Source organism: Suhomyces tanzawaensis, assembly GCF_001661415.1.
Source record: "Suhomyces tanzawaensis NRRL Y-17324 unplaced genomic scaffold CANTAscaffold_5, whole genome shotgun sequence".
In the NCBI taxonomy this organism is placed as follows: Eukaryota; Fungi; Ascomycota; class Pichiomycetes; order Serinales; family Debaryomycetaceae; genus Suhomyces; species Suhomyces tanzawaensis.
In genome coordinates, this window is record NW_017963640.1 from 985,170 (window position 1) to 999,213 (window position 14,044).

At 49.0% G+C, this 14,044-nt stretch overlaps 7 protein-coding genes across 7 annotated transcripts; 4 read left to right on the plus strand and 3 right to left on the minus strand.

The window, feature by feature from the left end:
* Positions 1–185: 185 nt before the first annotated feature.
* GDE1 (glycerophosphocholine phosphodiesterase) lies at positions 186–3,971 on the minus strand (the record flags this gene model as incomplete). Its single annotated transcript, XM_020210228.1, has 1 exon — positions 186–3,971. The coding sequence occupies one exon, from the start codon at positions 3,969–3,971 to the stop codon at positions 186–188; it is 3,786 nt and encodes a 1,261-aa protein (XP_020063809.1).
* A 1,196-nt stretch (positions 3,972–5,167) lies between these two features.
* Positions 5,168–6,883, plus strand: CAR1 (arginase). Its single transcript, XM_020208033.1, has 2 exons — positions 5,168–5,644; positions 5,723–6,883. Exons 1-2 carry the CDS (start codon positions 5,638–5,640, stop codon positions 6,664–6,666), a joined length of 951 nt encoding a protein of 316 aa, XP_020063810.1. The 5' UTR covers positions 5,168–5,637; the 3' UTR covers positions 6,667–6,883.
* An 814-nt stretch (positions 6,884–7,697) lies between these two features.
* Positions 7,698–8,534, plus strand: CANTADRAFT_53798 (uncharacterized protein; the record flags this gene model as incomplete). The annotated part of the gene is made up of 1 exon (XM_020210253.1): positions 7,698–8,534. One exon carries the CDS (start codon positions 7,698–7,700, stop codon positions 8,532–8,534), a length of 837 nt encoding a protein of 278 aa, XP_020063811.1.
* Positions 8,535–10,293: 1,759 nt separating this feature from the next.
* On the plus strand, positions 10,294–11,226 carry SFC1 (Sfc1p; the record flags this gene model as incomplete). The annotated part of the gene is made up of 1 exon (XM_020211043.1): positions 10,294–11,226. One exon carries the CDS (start codon positions 10,294–10,296, stop codon positions 11,224–11,226), a length of 933 nt encoding a protein of 310 aa, XP_020063812.1.
* Positions 11,227–11,276: 50 nt separating this feature from the next.
* CANTADRAFT_272099 (uncharacterized protein) lies at positions 11,277–11,684 on the minus strand. The gene has a single exon (XM_020208034.1). The coding sequence runs from the start codon at positions 11,570–11,572 to the stop codon at positions 11,327–11,329; it is 246 nt and encodes an 81-aa protein (XP_020063813.1). The 5' UTR covers positions 11,573–11,684; the 3' UTR covers positions 11,277–11,326.
* Positions 11,685–12,244: 560 nt separating this feature from the next.
* On the minus strand, positions 12,245–12,463 carry CANTADRAFT_40415 (uncharacterized protein; the record flags this gene model as incomplete). The annotated part of the gene is made up of 1 exon (XM_020208829.1): positions 12,245–12,463. A coding segment is annotated over one exon (219 nt), but the record flags the coding sequence as incomplete, so codon positions are not given.
* Positions 12,464–13,009: 546 nt separating this feature from the next.
* CANTADRAFT_90998 (uncharacterized protein) lies at positions 13,010–14,044 on the plus strand (the record flags this gene model as incomplete). Its single annotated transcript, XM_020211758.1, has 1 exon — positions 13,010–14,044. The coding sequence occupies one exon, from the start codon at positions 13,010–13,012 to the stop codon at positions 14,042–14,044; it is 1,035 nt and encodes a 344-aa protein (XP_020063815.1).

Genomic DNA, 14,044 nt, shown 5'->3' on the forward strand with positions numbered 1-14,044 from the left:
TAGTTCTATTGAATTTTTAATCATATGGGTCAGTGGCACTGAAATATTTAATATTCTAAGTCTAATTCTAATTGCTGGAAGCATCCCGACTCCAGATACAAAAAAGGGTTAACTTTCTTCTGCAATTACACCTGACAACGAAAGTCTCAGATTCTTCGGGCTAGGAGTGATGCTCAGCAAAGTCACTACTCGCTGGCCGAGTCCTCCACTTCCTTCAAGCTCTCCTGGTCCTTTCTCAAACCCTCTCTCACAGCCAAAACGCTATCGGCTATAACAGCATCAACACCGGCCTTCATTTGAATCTTGGCGAGCTCGGGATCATTGTTCTCGGTACCGTATGTCACACACACTAAACCTGAAGATTTGACAACTTGGGTCAACCTAGGAGTCTTAACTAAAGTTTCAGCGGCAGAAACAATACCCAAGAGATTCCATTTCTTACTGAATCTGATGGCGTTTTGAAGGGATGACGATCTGATATCTGCTCTTTCAGCAGTACCCGCCTCCGTTAAAAATAAAATAGGGATGGTGGGTTGCTTCAAAGAGAGTAACAAACAAATGTCAGGATGGAATGATGAGAAGATGATATCTCTAGCAGCGGTATTTTCGTCATAAATAACCTTCAAGATTGTGTCCACATAGAAGTTAAGATCAATGGCAATTTCTCCCATACTTTCTTCTTCTGCTTCATCTAACATCGGATATTTCAATTCTATGTTGAAACCAATACTCTTTGGTAACTTCTTGAACAATTCTTTCAAAGTCACAAAGTTGGAGGCAACCGACAATCCTCTAGCGTTACCTTTGAAACCCTTACTCTTCCATGTTTTGGTGAGCATCATCTTCTTGTTGATCTGATCCTTGTACTCTCTTTCAATTCTTTCATCTTCCGCAGTCGATGTCAAGGAGGAACTGAATTGAGTGTGGCTCTTGGACTTATTCTGGAAGTTTGGAGCTGATGGGAATGAGGATAATGATCTTGGCCTATTGACCTTATGAACAATATCATCATCCTGGGTAACTTGAGGATGGCTATGGCTTGAATGCTTGTGCTGCTTTTCATCATCCTTCAAACCCAAAAACTGTTCAACTGTCAACGCATGCATAGGAATGTCAACACCAGATTCAGCAACTGTGAAATCGTGATAAACAACTGGGATAAAATCTTTGGTCAATTGGACATCAAATTCGACGTAAGAAGCCCCTAAAGAAGCTGCCGCAATGAAAGACTCCACAGTGTTTTCTCCCAATTGTAAAGAATTTCTTGAACTGACATTTTTACCCAAACCTCTGTGACCAATAACTCTAGTTGATACCAATTGTTTCCAGTAAGTATCAGATCTACCAATACTCATGGATGAATGATTGAACGATTTAACACAGAGATACTCGAACCTCAAACTGCCCAAAATGTCTAAACTGGTGGAATCAAGGATTGGTAATGTGATGTTATTATTCAAGGATCTAAGATTTGGACCGACCCTAGTGTAAGCATCTTTCAACAACGCAATAGCTCTACCTAATATTTTTTCCTTTTTTGTGGTGTACTGATAGGTTGGAATCAAATCGAAGGTGATGATCACATCATCTGATTCGAGACCATTGTTCAATTTAAAGGTAATTGGATCCGTGGCACTACCATGCTGATCCTCCAATGGTAAATCAATAATGACAGGAGGTTCCACTGGAACATTATTCGACTTGTCCCGACAGGTGATTTTCAAGGACAAAGCAGTATCTAGTTCTGTAAAAAATGTTTTCGCTAAGGTGATTTTGTTCAAATCAATCGGTTTGGAATGATCCCTCAAATCAGTAGTTCCTAAAGTGATTAAGATCAAAGATTCTTCCGTATTCAAGTAACGATGACCAAAAGATTTGATGGGGTTCACATTTCTGGTTCTATGTCTAGCTCCTGGTGATTTTGATCTGTTAATAATCGAAGATGAAGATCCATTCCCCTTTAATTGCTTGTAAACTTGATTGACAGATTTCTTGGTTGATTCTGGTAACCTATCGATTGATGATTCAATATCAGGAGACACCGATCTATTAATCAGTTCTGAAGTATCCATAGGGGTGACAGTGGGTCTACCCGATGCAGTTGTAGGACTAGGGATACCATTGGTTCTGGGCAAGTTGTTTTCTGGATTATTCACATCATACAACAACAAGTTCACATCCTTTGGCAGTAACAAATCAGCGACTTCCAAATGTCCTCTCAAACTTGCATGCTCCATAGGCAACCAACCGGAGTAATCAAAAATATCGAACTTAGAACCAAATTCAATGAGTAACTTGACTACCGCCTTGTCACCCTCTGCTGCAGCAATGAAAATTGGAGTCCAACCAAAGACATTTTCCCCCAATTCAGTATTTGCACCATTCTCCAACAAGAATTCCACTAAGCCATAGAGCATCAACTTTGAAGCAATATATAAAGCAGTTTCATTGTTATGCTCCAAGTCAGTGTAGTCAATGTCGATATTTCCTTGAGAGATCAAGGAATTTAAGATCAATGGGTTGTTGAGTCTTACTGCAAGTAACAACAATTGTGGACAACATAAGGTATTACCATTGTTAGCAACAATGAGATTTTCAGTAGTCTTTGGGTGTTTTCCGATGATTGATAAATGTAAGGGGGTCAAACCTTCTTGGTCACCCCAAACTTCTACATTATCGATGGATACCTTAGGGTCTATAAGTTTCCACTTAATGAGAACTTCAAGCAAAATTCTGGTAGCATCCTTCAAACCATATTGAGCACAGTAGTGAAGTGGGGTCCTATTATAGTTGTCGTGGGCGACCAAGACAGATCTTAACTGTGGATCATTTAATTTTTCTAAGATGTGTTTCAAACCATTGATTGAGTTATCGGAAATTTGATTACCACCATCGGGGCCATTCTTATTACCGAAGAAACGATCCATATCAGCTGACTCACCAGGGGTAACTTTTTGTTGCTTAATGAGTTGATTCTTACCCAAACTGGTGATATATTGATGGAAGAAGTTTCTTCCACTGATATCAGATTTGTCATATAAAGGATTGCCTTCATAAATAGGGTTGTCATGCACATAATTGGTCAAGTAATCAAAAAGCACGTCGATACTATCAGTCGAATTAACCATGGCCGCCTTTGACAAGAGTGAAATCAAGAATTTAAGGGTAAGCTTGGACTTATCGGTGATATTTGAAAGTTCTGTGAGCAAAGTTTCGTGTTGGTTCTGGTAAATAAGCTCATAGTAGTGTTGCAAAAACTCCTGGTCGAACGAATACCTTCTTCTGTTACCGATCTTCAAGAATTCAAAACTCTTTGCGGTTTGGTCGTTCCCAGGTGTGAAATCCTCTTCGTCACTCAACTTGTTCAATATATCGTTAATTGTGTCCAAACTGGCGAGCAATTCACTCCCGTTGGAGAACGGCAACGCCTCGACTCTGGTGGATAAATAGGTCTCCTTGTTGTTGCTGGACAATTCGAAGGAGAACTTTTCGGAGTTGGCCAAGTCCTCGACGTTCTCCAAGGAGGTCATGGTCAACTTTAACTTCTTGTCCAATTTCTTCAAGATCTTGACGAACCCCTTGTGGTTCAACTCGCCAAACCACTTCAAGTTTCTGAAGATGGACCTCAATTCGAGCAAGATGGAGATGATCTCGTCCAACTCTTCGTTGGACTCGATCTGGTGGTTGATGGTGGAGTTGGAGTAGCCAAGCACCTGGATCAACCGGTCGAGTCGACGGTTGTACTCCTTGAATTTGTTGTTGTAGAACTCGTTGACCTTCTCGATGTCTCTGTCTAACTCGAAGAAGAACGTCGAGAGTACCGACGAGATCACCTCCGAGGCGTTGGTGTCGATGGTAGCGTCAAACACCGCATCGATGGTCTTGATGATCTTCTTCAAGTGCTTGTAGTTCATGTAGAAGATGGACCATTCTGGGATCTGGTGATTGAGGAGCGTTTTGCCGAACTTCATGGTGTCACGGCTGGCTGGTGGCAGGCTGAGGAGGAAGTCCCAGAGATGATTTGGTGCCTATCTCGGAGAGGACAGTAGTCTGCAAAACGTGTGTCTAATAAGGGCTGATGGCCACGTGAGCCGCGATGAGAACTCAGGGCCCGATAACAGATGGGGGAAGTCGGGAGAAGTCTAGAACGGTTATGGACGCTGGGAGTGGCGCTGACAGGTGGTGGTAGGAGTATTGGAGGGGCTGCGCTATATATGGCCAGGAGGGAGACAGCTAGCGAGGTCGCGGGAGAACTGGTGGGTGGAGGCGTGACGCCAGAGGGGAGACGACGGTGGCACCGTCTGGCGGTGGGCGATCCCCGCCATGCGACACGGGGAGAACGCGCGCCAACCGTCACGGACCCGCGGCGTGGCATCGTCAGTGCGGGGTCATCGGTGTGACTAGCCCGGGTCGATCAATGGGCAGAGGTGATGTACGGAGGCAGACAGGCGGGGAGTCAGGGAGGTCAGGGAGGTCAGGGAGGTCAGGGAGTGGTCACCATAGTGACTAGCGAGGTCAGTCTAGTGGGGAGTAGGGATGTTTCAGTTTGGAGGGTTGTTTCTTCTGGCACGGTGCGGATTAGTGCTGCACCGGTAATTTGCAGCCTGGCGGGGGCCCGGCACGAGACGGGGAGTTTAGACTATTGTGACCAACAGGCCACGGAAAGCTACGAAGTGATTGTCCAATGCTGGGACTAAATGGCTACTCTGGGAGACTCAAAGGGTAGACCAATGGGTATATTTCTACTACGCGGTGTGCTCACTACGTAGATACGTTTATTTATATCACGTTAACGATATTTTAGTACACCTTTAGTCTTTAAAGAGATCGATTGATATTCGATAGAATTCAATTCTCACTAGACCGATATATTACAAAGTCAAGTAGTCACTAGATTTGTTCAAGACTTGTACTGGCCAGTACACCGATACTGGCTAATGCTTATCATTGCTTGCCCCACACGTCTGACTGGCTGGAGAGTAGGTAGGCCAGCGTCGGACGCTACCCGAATAAAAATCACCGACCTTTGTTAGCCTATTGTAACCAAAGAACCGAGTAAGGCTCTGTAGAAGTCCTCAAACGGGCGTTCTCAGCAGCTTCACTGGCAACTTCAGAGCGACGCTTCCTGTTCTCGAGTCACCAGCCGAGCCTATCTACCCGCCCAATGGCTTGGGGTCACCAGAAGTCTGCTACACTAAGCATTACGCGTGACACATTGTCACTTTTCAGCCTTCTGGTAATTCGGAGACTAACTTAGCCTTTTGTCGCCACACCATAAACGTGTCGGAGTGCACTTCAGCCTTATGGCTACTAGACGGCACATTGGCTATTACCATCACTGCCGTGGATACCCACCACTAGCCCGCCGCTTTTTCTACCACCAATCTACTCGCTACTTCTACCACCACATCCGTGTCTTACCCCCTCCCGGTGCCGTATGCCCCAGATCTCTCCTTCTCTCTCTGTTTCAAACCAGCGCGGTGGCCTGCCGTCTGGATTATTTCCCCAAAGTCCAACTGTGCGCGATGCCTCGCACACTCCTGCCTTTAGCACCGCAACTGCCATTCATGGCTGATAATCCCAGCCGGGGCTGGCGTATATAAGACGGGGCCTGCCCGTTGTTTGGACGCCATCAACATGTCTAGTAAGTATCAGAATGAAGAGCATTAACGGAATGACGTCCAGTGGTCTTTTCGTGCTCAGGAACATCACTAACCGTCAGTCCAATACAAATTCCATCCCAACAAGAAGGCCACCATCATCACTGCTCCTTTCTCGGGAGGCCAGCCCAAGGGCGGCGTGGAGCTCGGACCAGAATACATCTTAAACGCTGGCTTCGAGAAGCAGATCAGCTCGCTTGGATGGGACACTGAAGTGGCCCATCCGTTGGACAAGACCGACTACGAGTCCGTCAAGTCGGACGAGAAGGACGCCTACGGCGTCAAGAACTCCAAGATCGTGTCGGAGTGCTGCAAGAAGATCCACCACCAGGTCAAGGCGTCATTGGGCGCTGGCAGGTTACCTCTCACCATCGGAGGAGACCACTCGATCGGTTCTGCCACCGTCAGTGCTGCCTTGGAACACAACCCAGACACCTGCGTGCTCTGGATCGATGCCCACGCCGACATCAACACCCCAGCCACCACAGACTCCGGCAACTTGCACGGGTGTCCCATGTCGTTCGTGATGGGCATCGACCCTGAGTCGTACCCTCCTGAGTTCGAGTGGATCCCCCAGAACTTGAAGCACAACAAGTTGGTATACATCGGATTGAGAGACGTGGACGACGGTGAGAAGGCCATCTTGAGAAAGTACAACATCGCTGCCTACTCCATGTACCATGTCGACAAGTACGGCATAGGCAAGGTGGTGGAAATGGCCTTGGACGCCGTTAACCCCGACAGAAAGTTCCCTGTTCACTTGTCATACGATGTGGATGCCATCGACCCTTCATTCGTGCCTGCAACTGGTACCAGAGTTGAGGGAGGGTTGTCGTTGAGAGAAGGGTTGTTCATTGCTGAAGAAGTGGCCCAATCGGGGCTCTTGAGCTCGATGGACATCGTGGAGACCAACCCTATGTTGGCTGAGACCGAGGAGCACATCTTGGACACCGTCAGCGCCGCCTGTGCCATTGGCAGATGTGCCATGGGGCAGACCTTGCTTTAGTTATGAATAATGAACACGTTAGATTAGACCCATGGGCGATGTAGATAATAAACATGCTGGGAAATACACTAGAGGCGTACGGATGTGAACAGTACCTGACAAGCTATGCCGCTAGAGCTATACTGGCCAATTTAATACGGCATGGCCGCAAAATGCGAATTGTGCTACTTTTGTGCGTGCGCGTCGATAGCCGAGATATGACGCCAGGGACGATGGATTGCTAGACAATAGCAAGGTAACCTGGCAGACGCTGGGAACGCGCCAGGGAGGCGTCTAGTTCACAAGAACATCGGTACTACACTACTCTTTTTAGGGGTACCAATGGGTCTACAAGGAAGCCAGCGCAGGGATTCCTGACGGGGCACATGCATTTCAACGGCTTTTTCATGCAGACTTGCTGCAGACGTCAGGGCCCATCTGAAATACTCAATCCATGAAGTATGACACTGCAACTGAAAATCACAAGGATCCTGGCCATGTAATTCGGAGGTGCTACCACTGGGAATGGCTAGAAGAGCGTCAATTATCTACTTCTCTGTTTCTGCTCTTACCATATCTAAGAGACTACCAAGCTACCGAACAGCAATTGCCTGACATTTTTGAATTTTCGCCAAAAGCGTACATATTGTCCCAATTGATCAAACCTCAAAGGATTAGGTAGAATGAAGTGGTAACAGTAGTGGCGACAACATGAGGCAATAAAAGCAGTGGCGACAGCGTGAAGCAAGAAAAGTGGTGGCCACAGCGTGATTTTCACATAATGTCGAGACCCTTTTGGTCCATGCTCACGTGAATCTCCACCCCACCCAAGCCCCGTCCAGCAATGCCAGCCATGCAACATTACCCCCACCTCCCTGAGATCCATCCATCCTGTACTGGGACGCCTCCCGGTGCAACTTGGGTCAAGTCCGTGGCCGCGGCTGTGAACCAAAACGGATGACTTGTTACGTAACGAGCATCCACCAAATAGCAATGTCCCTCAGCGCCTATAAAAGGGGCGATTCCCACCTTATACGCTGCCAACACCAAATATGTCTACTATAATCGCCTCCCACATTCCAACCACCGTTTCCGTCGACAAGGTCCGCGAGTTCTTCTTGTTCTGCGGCAAGATCAAGGCCATCACCCCCTTGGAAAAGTCCGACAAGTTTCAGGCGTACGAGATTGTGTTCGAGTCAGAGAAGGCATTGAGCACGGCAGAATTGCTCAATGATGCCGAATTGGACGGCGTACCCATCGTGGTGGAGAAGGCCTCTGCCTCCAGCGCTGGCGCCACCACTACCGCTAGCTCCAGCGCTGCTTCGGGAGACTTGCCTCCCCAGTACTCAGCCACTGTGGGGTCCGGTGCAGGCACCAGCGACACCAAGACTGGCGACAGCCACTACGACGACATTTCGCAGGAAGAGAAGCCCAAGTACGCCATCATGGCCCAATTGTTGAGCCAGGGCTACGTGGTCAGCGACCGCATTGTCGAGAAGTCCATCGAGGTCGACAAAGAGAAGGGCATCAGTGCCTCGTTCAAGAACTTCCTCACGTCCTTGGACTCCAAGTTCATCCACTCGCAGGAGCCCGATTCTACCACCAACAAGAACTTGTCTAACGTGCAGAATACCTTGGGCTCGTGGACCAGCCTGATTGCCAAGTCGCCCTACACTGCAAAGTTGGCCCAGTATTACGACAGGGCAGCTGCCTCGCCTGCCGGAGTTAAGGTGCACGCATTCTACCGCAACATCAGCAGCGACGTCAAGCAGATCCACGAGGAGGCCAAGCGGTTGTCGGAGTTGAAGAAGAGCGAGCAAGCCGAGGCCAAGCTCGACCCATCGGTGGCGTCTGCCAACGCCGCCGCAGCCATCAACACCGCCAATTAGTGGGTGCAAATGCGCACAGGAAATAGCACAATAGCCAGTACACAGATAGCCTAGACTGCACCATGCCAGCCAACATCGTAGCCAGCTCCAACTTTTCATGGATAGATTCACAGGTGCCGGTGACGTACCGGGTAGCCCATTCCGGGGCCACGGTGGAAGTCTCCCTAGCCCAGGACATCACCACCTGTTTGTGTATTGTGGAGCGAGTGTTTGACTTGGAGGCGAACAAGCTCGACCACCAGCGGTGAGTACTGCCAGGGAATTAGCAACTTGATAGTGGTTTCAAATGGTGATATTTTCGGTTCATTTGATCAAATTTCAGCACATTCGGACTAATTAGTACTGTCATGAGCGGACGCGATGAATTAATTCTAGTAAGCTACTTATAGAGACATTCAGGTCAATTAATTCAAATTCCTTGCGGGCCCCAGGAGAAATCAGGTGAAGTTCACTTAGGACCAGCTCATGCTACGTTGAATGTGGTGAATTAATTCACGTATTATTTGTGCTACGCTGAGTGGACTTGGTGATAAATTCATAGTATGAAATTTTCGGAAATCACCTTGAGCTCATTGAGTGAAATTTCGATGAATAATTCATTGCACCTTGTTCACTGAGTGACAGTTGACTTATTCACTTCTCATTGAGAGACTTTATGTGCTACATCTGCGTCATCGCCTACTAACCCCAGAAACGAGCGGTTGTGCCGTTTTTTTGCTTCGTCCCAGTGCACGTCGCTCCTCCACACCCACTCCCTCAACTCCAGCCTGCTAGCCTCCGTCGTTGCCGTCGATAAGTTGGTGCGGGTTCACCTCGAGTTCCTCAAGAACACCCACATTCCCCGGGCCCGGTACCACAAGTGGCCAGTTTGTGTCATCGACCTGTTCCGGATGCTCATCCTACGATTATCGCAGTTTTTGGAGATTCTATTGGCCAAATCCGGCTACGTAAACTTCGAGGTGGCGGTGGTGATGGTATAGGGGCGGCTGGACAAATAAGCCCGAATGAATTACGACGAATTTATTTTGATTATATGCACTGATCCGAAAGATAGAATTGCACAATTGCACGATCGCAGAAATGCCTGTAGGACGTGAAGGAAGTGCAGCGACTGTAGCTTAGTCGGATAGTCTTGTAGAGATACTCTTTGTTCAGACAGTCTGTCGGATGGTTCCTGCCTGCCCCGGGATGGTCCTTAACACTCCCGGGAGCTCCAGGAAACACCTTTGCTGCAATAGTCTGGAGTCCCCTGGAGCTACACTAGAGCTAGTTTGAAGCACGCCTCCCTCCACCACGCACAACCAGCCGACACACCATTGGCCCGATAGACGGTATCTATCCCCGGACGCTGCGCGGCCGGTGACTCGCGAGTCATGGACCCCACACCTCGGAGTTGCCACGTGACCGGAGAGGTACCTCCGAAGCACCTCCGAGCCCCTTCCATGGCACGCTCAACGGACGGCGGACACCAGTAAATACGATACGACCCACCACCAGCAGTCCCCCACCACCAGTGGGGAGTCGGTTCGGCCCAATAGCGCCCCGAGCCGTCGGAGCCGTCTCGGCCCCACGCTTCCGTTAGTCCTTGGATGGGCGCACCTGACCCGCGGCCCCAGCCATGTGCAGATTAGGTGGCTCTCGCCGGGAAAAAGGAACCTCGGAATTTCACAGCCAGACACCACCCCCCGAAAACGGGTAACCCCAGACTACATAAATAGCACCAGATCCGCCTTGTGTACCACCATAAACAGCATCTATCATGTCTACCCAAAAGAAAGGTACCTCCTTAGTGGACTTAGTTGCCGGTGGTACTGCCGGCTTGTTCGAGGCCTTGTGCTGCCATCCATTGGACACCGTCAAGGTCCGCATGCAGTTGTACAAGAAGTCGGGCCAAAAGCCGCCAGGATTCATCAAGACAGGTATCAACATCGCCCAGAAAGAAGGGTTCTTATCATTATACAAGGGATTGGGAGCCGTCGTCATCGGAATCGTGCCCAAGATGGCGCTTCGGTTCTCGTCATATGAGTTCTACAGATCGTTGTTGTACGCGCCAGACGGGTCCATCACCACCGGAAACACGTTCATCGCAGGTGTGGGTGCTGGTATCACCGAAGCCGTGTTGGTGGTCAACCCCATGGAAGTGGTCAAGATCAGATTGCAGGCACAACACCACTCGATGGCCGATCCATTGGATGTGCCCAAGTACAGAAACGCTCCCCACGCTGCCTACGTGATTGCCAAGGAAGAGGGCTTCAAGACGTTCTACAGAGGTGTGTCGTTGACCGCTGCCAGACAGGCCACCAACCAGGGTGTCAACTTCACCGTGTACTCCAAGATAAAGGAGTTCTTGCAGGGATACCACCAAACCGACGTCTTGCCTTCGTGGGAAACCTCGTTGATCGGGTTGCTTTCCGGTGCCTTGGGTCCCTTGTCCAACGCCCCATTGGACACCATCAAAACTAGATTGCAAAAGACCACCTACGCTTCCAACGAGTCAGGCATGGTCAGAATCGTCAAGATCGGTCGTCAATTGATCAAGGAAGAGGGTACTGCGGCCTTGTACAAGGGTATCACTCCAAGAATCATGAGAGTGGCTCCAGGCCAGGCCGTCACCTTCACGGTCTACGAGTTCATCAAGGACAAGTTGACCGGCGACAGTCCTGTGGCTGCCGTCACCAAAAAGTTGGCATAGTATTTATTAATGTATACGCCCTCGGGTCGAACAGAATTATGTGTAGATGAGTGTCTGAAAAACTGGGTCAGGGTCCGTAATTAGTGTGGGGCGAGCGATGTCACATGGCCGGGGATCCGGATGGTTGCCAGTCAGAAGACCACAGAATACAGGGAGAGACTACAGGTGATACTTCATGAAAATGAAGAATTGGCCAATTCTGAGCTACTGGTATAATTTGGACGCTGGAGAGAAGGTCTCTACAACTTCCATCCATAACATATGTTGATCCCGAGTTCTTCAATAATGTCCTTATTGTCGTGGGAAACACCTGGCCGGGAATCCGGATGATTGATCTTGGATTCATCAGGGACCCAAAGAATAAGTAGGATCCTCAGAGACTACAGGTGAGCCTCCATGAGAATGGATAATTGGCTAGTTCTTAACTATTCGTATAAATAATCCATTAGTCCTAGGTAATACAAAAACTATTTTAGCTTATCCTAGATTCTTAGTATTTCTTTGTTATGCTGAAGAGTATCTCCAGAAAAACACACTTGCAAATGCAGATCCGAAGACTCTTAAATGTCTTATTTTCTTGGGAAACTTGCTGCGCTATTGAATACAGGAGGTAAGAGACTCATACATCGATCGCCACAACTAAAGTATAGACTTTGTGGCCCGGAAGACTCATTTTGCTTGCAACCCACAAATTTCAGGAATAACGCTTTGTGGCCTGGAAGACTCATACATCACATTGATCCTTACGATCCCAGAAACTAAACCATGTGAGCCTACGTTGGCCCTCTGATTGTATTGCTGTAGTTCGCCTCTTTTATGAATGAGAAAATTCTTCGGTCGCATGTACCCGCTTGTTTGAAATACCTGGTAGGTCCTGGTGTCTTGAACTATCGTTTTGTTACCGGAACACTTCCTGTGGACCTTTGTTCCCTGGCTTTCATTTCTTCCTCTCCTAACTCTTTTTCACCTTGCTTGCCTTGTTCATGCGCAGCTTCAACTCCCCGTGCATGAGGAAGATATGTGACCTCATGGCATCGCCTCGTGCAAACGTGCTATCACAGTACATACACAGAAACGGTTTCTCCCCCGTGTGGCACCGGATATGGGTGGTGAGTCGGTACCGCTGGCTGAAACCAGCTTTGCAGTACTGGCAAACAAACGGCCGTTCCCCCGTATGGGTGCGTTCGTGGCGCACCAAGTCGGAGAGCTTGGTGAACGTCTTGACACAGTGCTTGCATCCGTGCATTCTGGCTGGAGGGGGTCTCTCGCCAGCTGAGACGTCGTGGGTAGTGCCCAACGCCGAGCTGGTAACGGCAGCCGCTACCGCAGCCTCTGCAATGGTGGGGTTCAGTCCGTGGACGTGGTTCTGATGGTACACGAGATGTGCGTGGTCTGTGAAGATCTCTCTGCAATGAGAGCATTTTTGGTGCACGATGCCGTGAATGGCTCCGTTTTGGGCATCCTTATGACTGCTGGTGGCTGGCGATTCGCCAGTCGGCTCCGACGTGGGACCCTGGGCGCCATCTTGTAGCACCAGCTGGGTATTGTTTCCGTCGGTGAGATTCTCTCGGAGAGACGCCCTAATCTCGGCTCTCCGTATGGTAGACAGTAGCCTCTTCCGCCTGTGATCACTCATGGGGTACTCTGTGCTGGAACATCTAGCAGCAATCAGTGTTGTGGTGACCCCAAAAAATCGCTTGATGGTTGTAAAGACACGACTGAGTATGTTTGGAGATGGTTTGCCTCCACAAATCGGTGCGGTTTTGGCGGTTGAAACAGCACCATGATTAGACTGCTTCAACGAGGAATCACCACCAGTACCTTGAGAGCTACCAGAAGGGTGCACACATCGCCACCAGCCTTGCTCCCACGCAACCGAACTCGAGTCACCAAGGAAATATCCGAAGAGGAGGTGCTACAGTTCCGGAGACAGCAGCAGCAGCAGAGGTACCAGCAGCAAGACTTCCCGTACCAGACACATCCGTCGTCCAACTACTCGCAATTCCAGGGGTCGCCTGCTTCAGACCACACTGTGTTCAGCATGCCTCCCAACAGGAACGGGTTGATCACGCCAGAAGACGGCATCTATGAGCTCCTCAAAGAACCCACCTTGGTCATCGAGAGGCAGATCGAGTTCATGAACGTGTTTCTTGGGTTTGAACAGGCTAACAGATACAAGATCATGAACTCGCTTGGAGAGCAGATAGGGTATATGGAGGAAAAGGACTTGGGACTCTTCAAGATGTTGGGAAGACAGTTCTTCAGATTGCACCGTCCGTTCGACATCGACGTGTTCAACAACTACGGCGACTTGTTGCTCACCATCAAGAGACCGTTCTCCTTCATCAACTCACACATCAAGTGCTACTTGCCAGGGTACGACGAGCAGAACCAGATCATCCACGAGCAATTGGGTGAGTCCATCCAGAGCTGGCATTTGTGGAGAAGAAGATATAACTTGTTTAAGCTCGAGGATGAGGAAACAGGCGACTACGAGCAGTACGGTAAGATAGATGCCCCATTCTTGTCATTCGACTTCCCCGTGAAAAACCAGGATGGCGCCGTTATCGGATCGGTCGATAGGAACTGGGTGGGTTTGGGAAGAGAAATGTTCACCGACACTGGTGTCTACATCATTAGAATGGATCCAGCATCTTTCGAGGGCATGGGAGACTTGTATCCCTCGGTAGCTGGCCCATTGACTCTCGACCAGCGAGCCATCTTGTTGGGAAATGCCGTCAGTATTGATTTCGACTATTTCTCCAGACACAGCAGGGGCCACGGTGGGGGATTATTTAGCTTTGGTAGCTATGAGTAG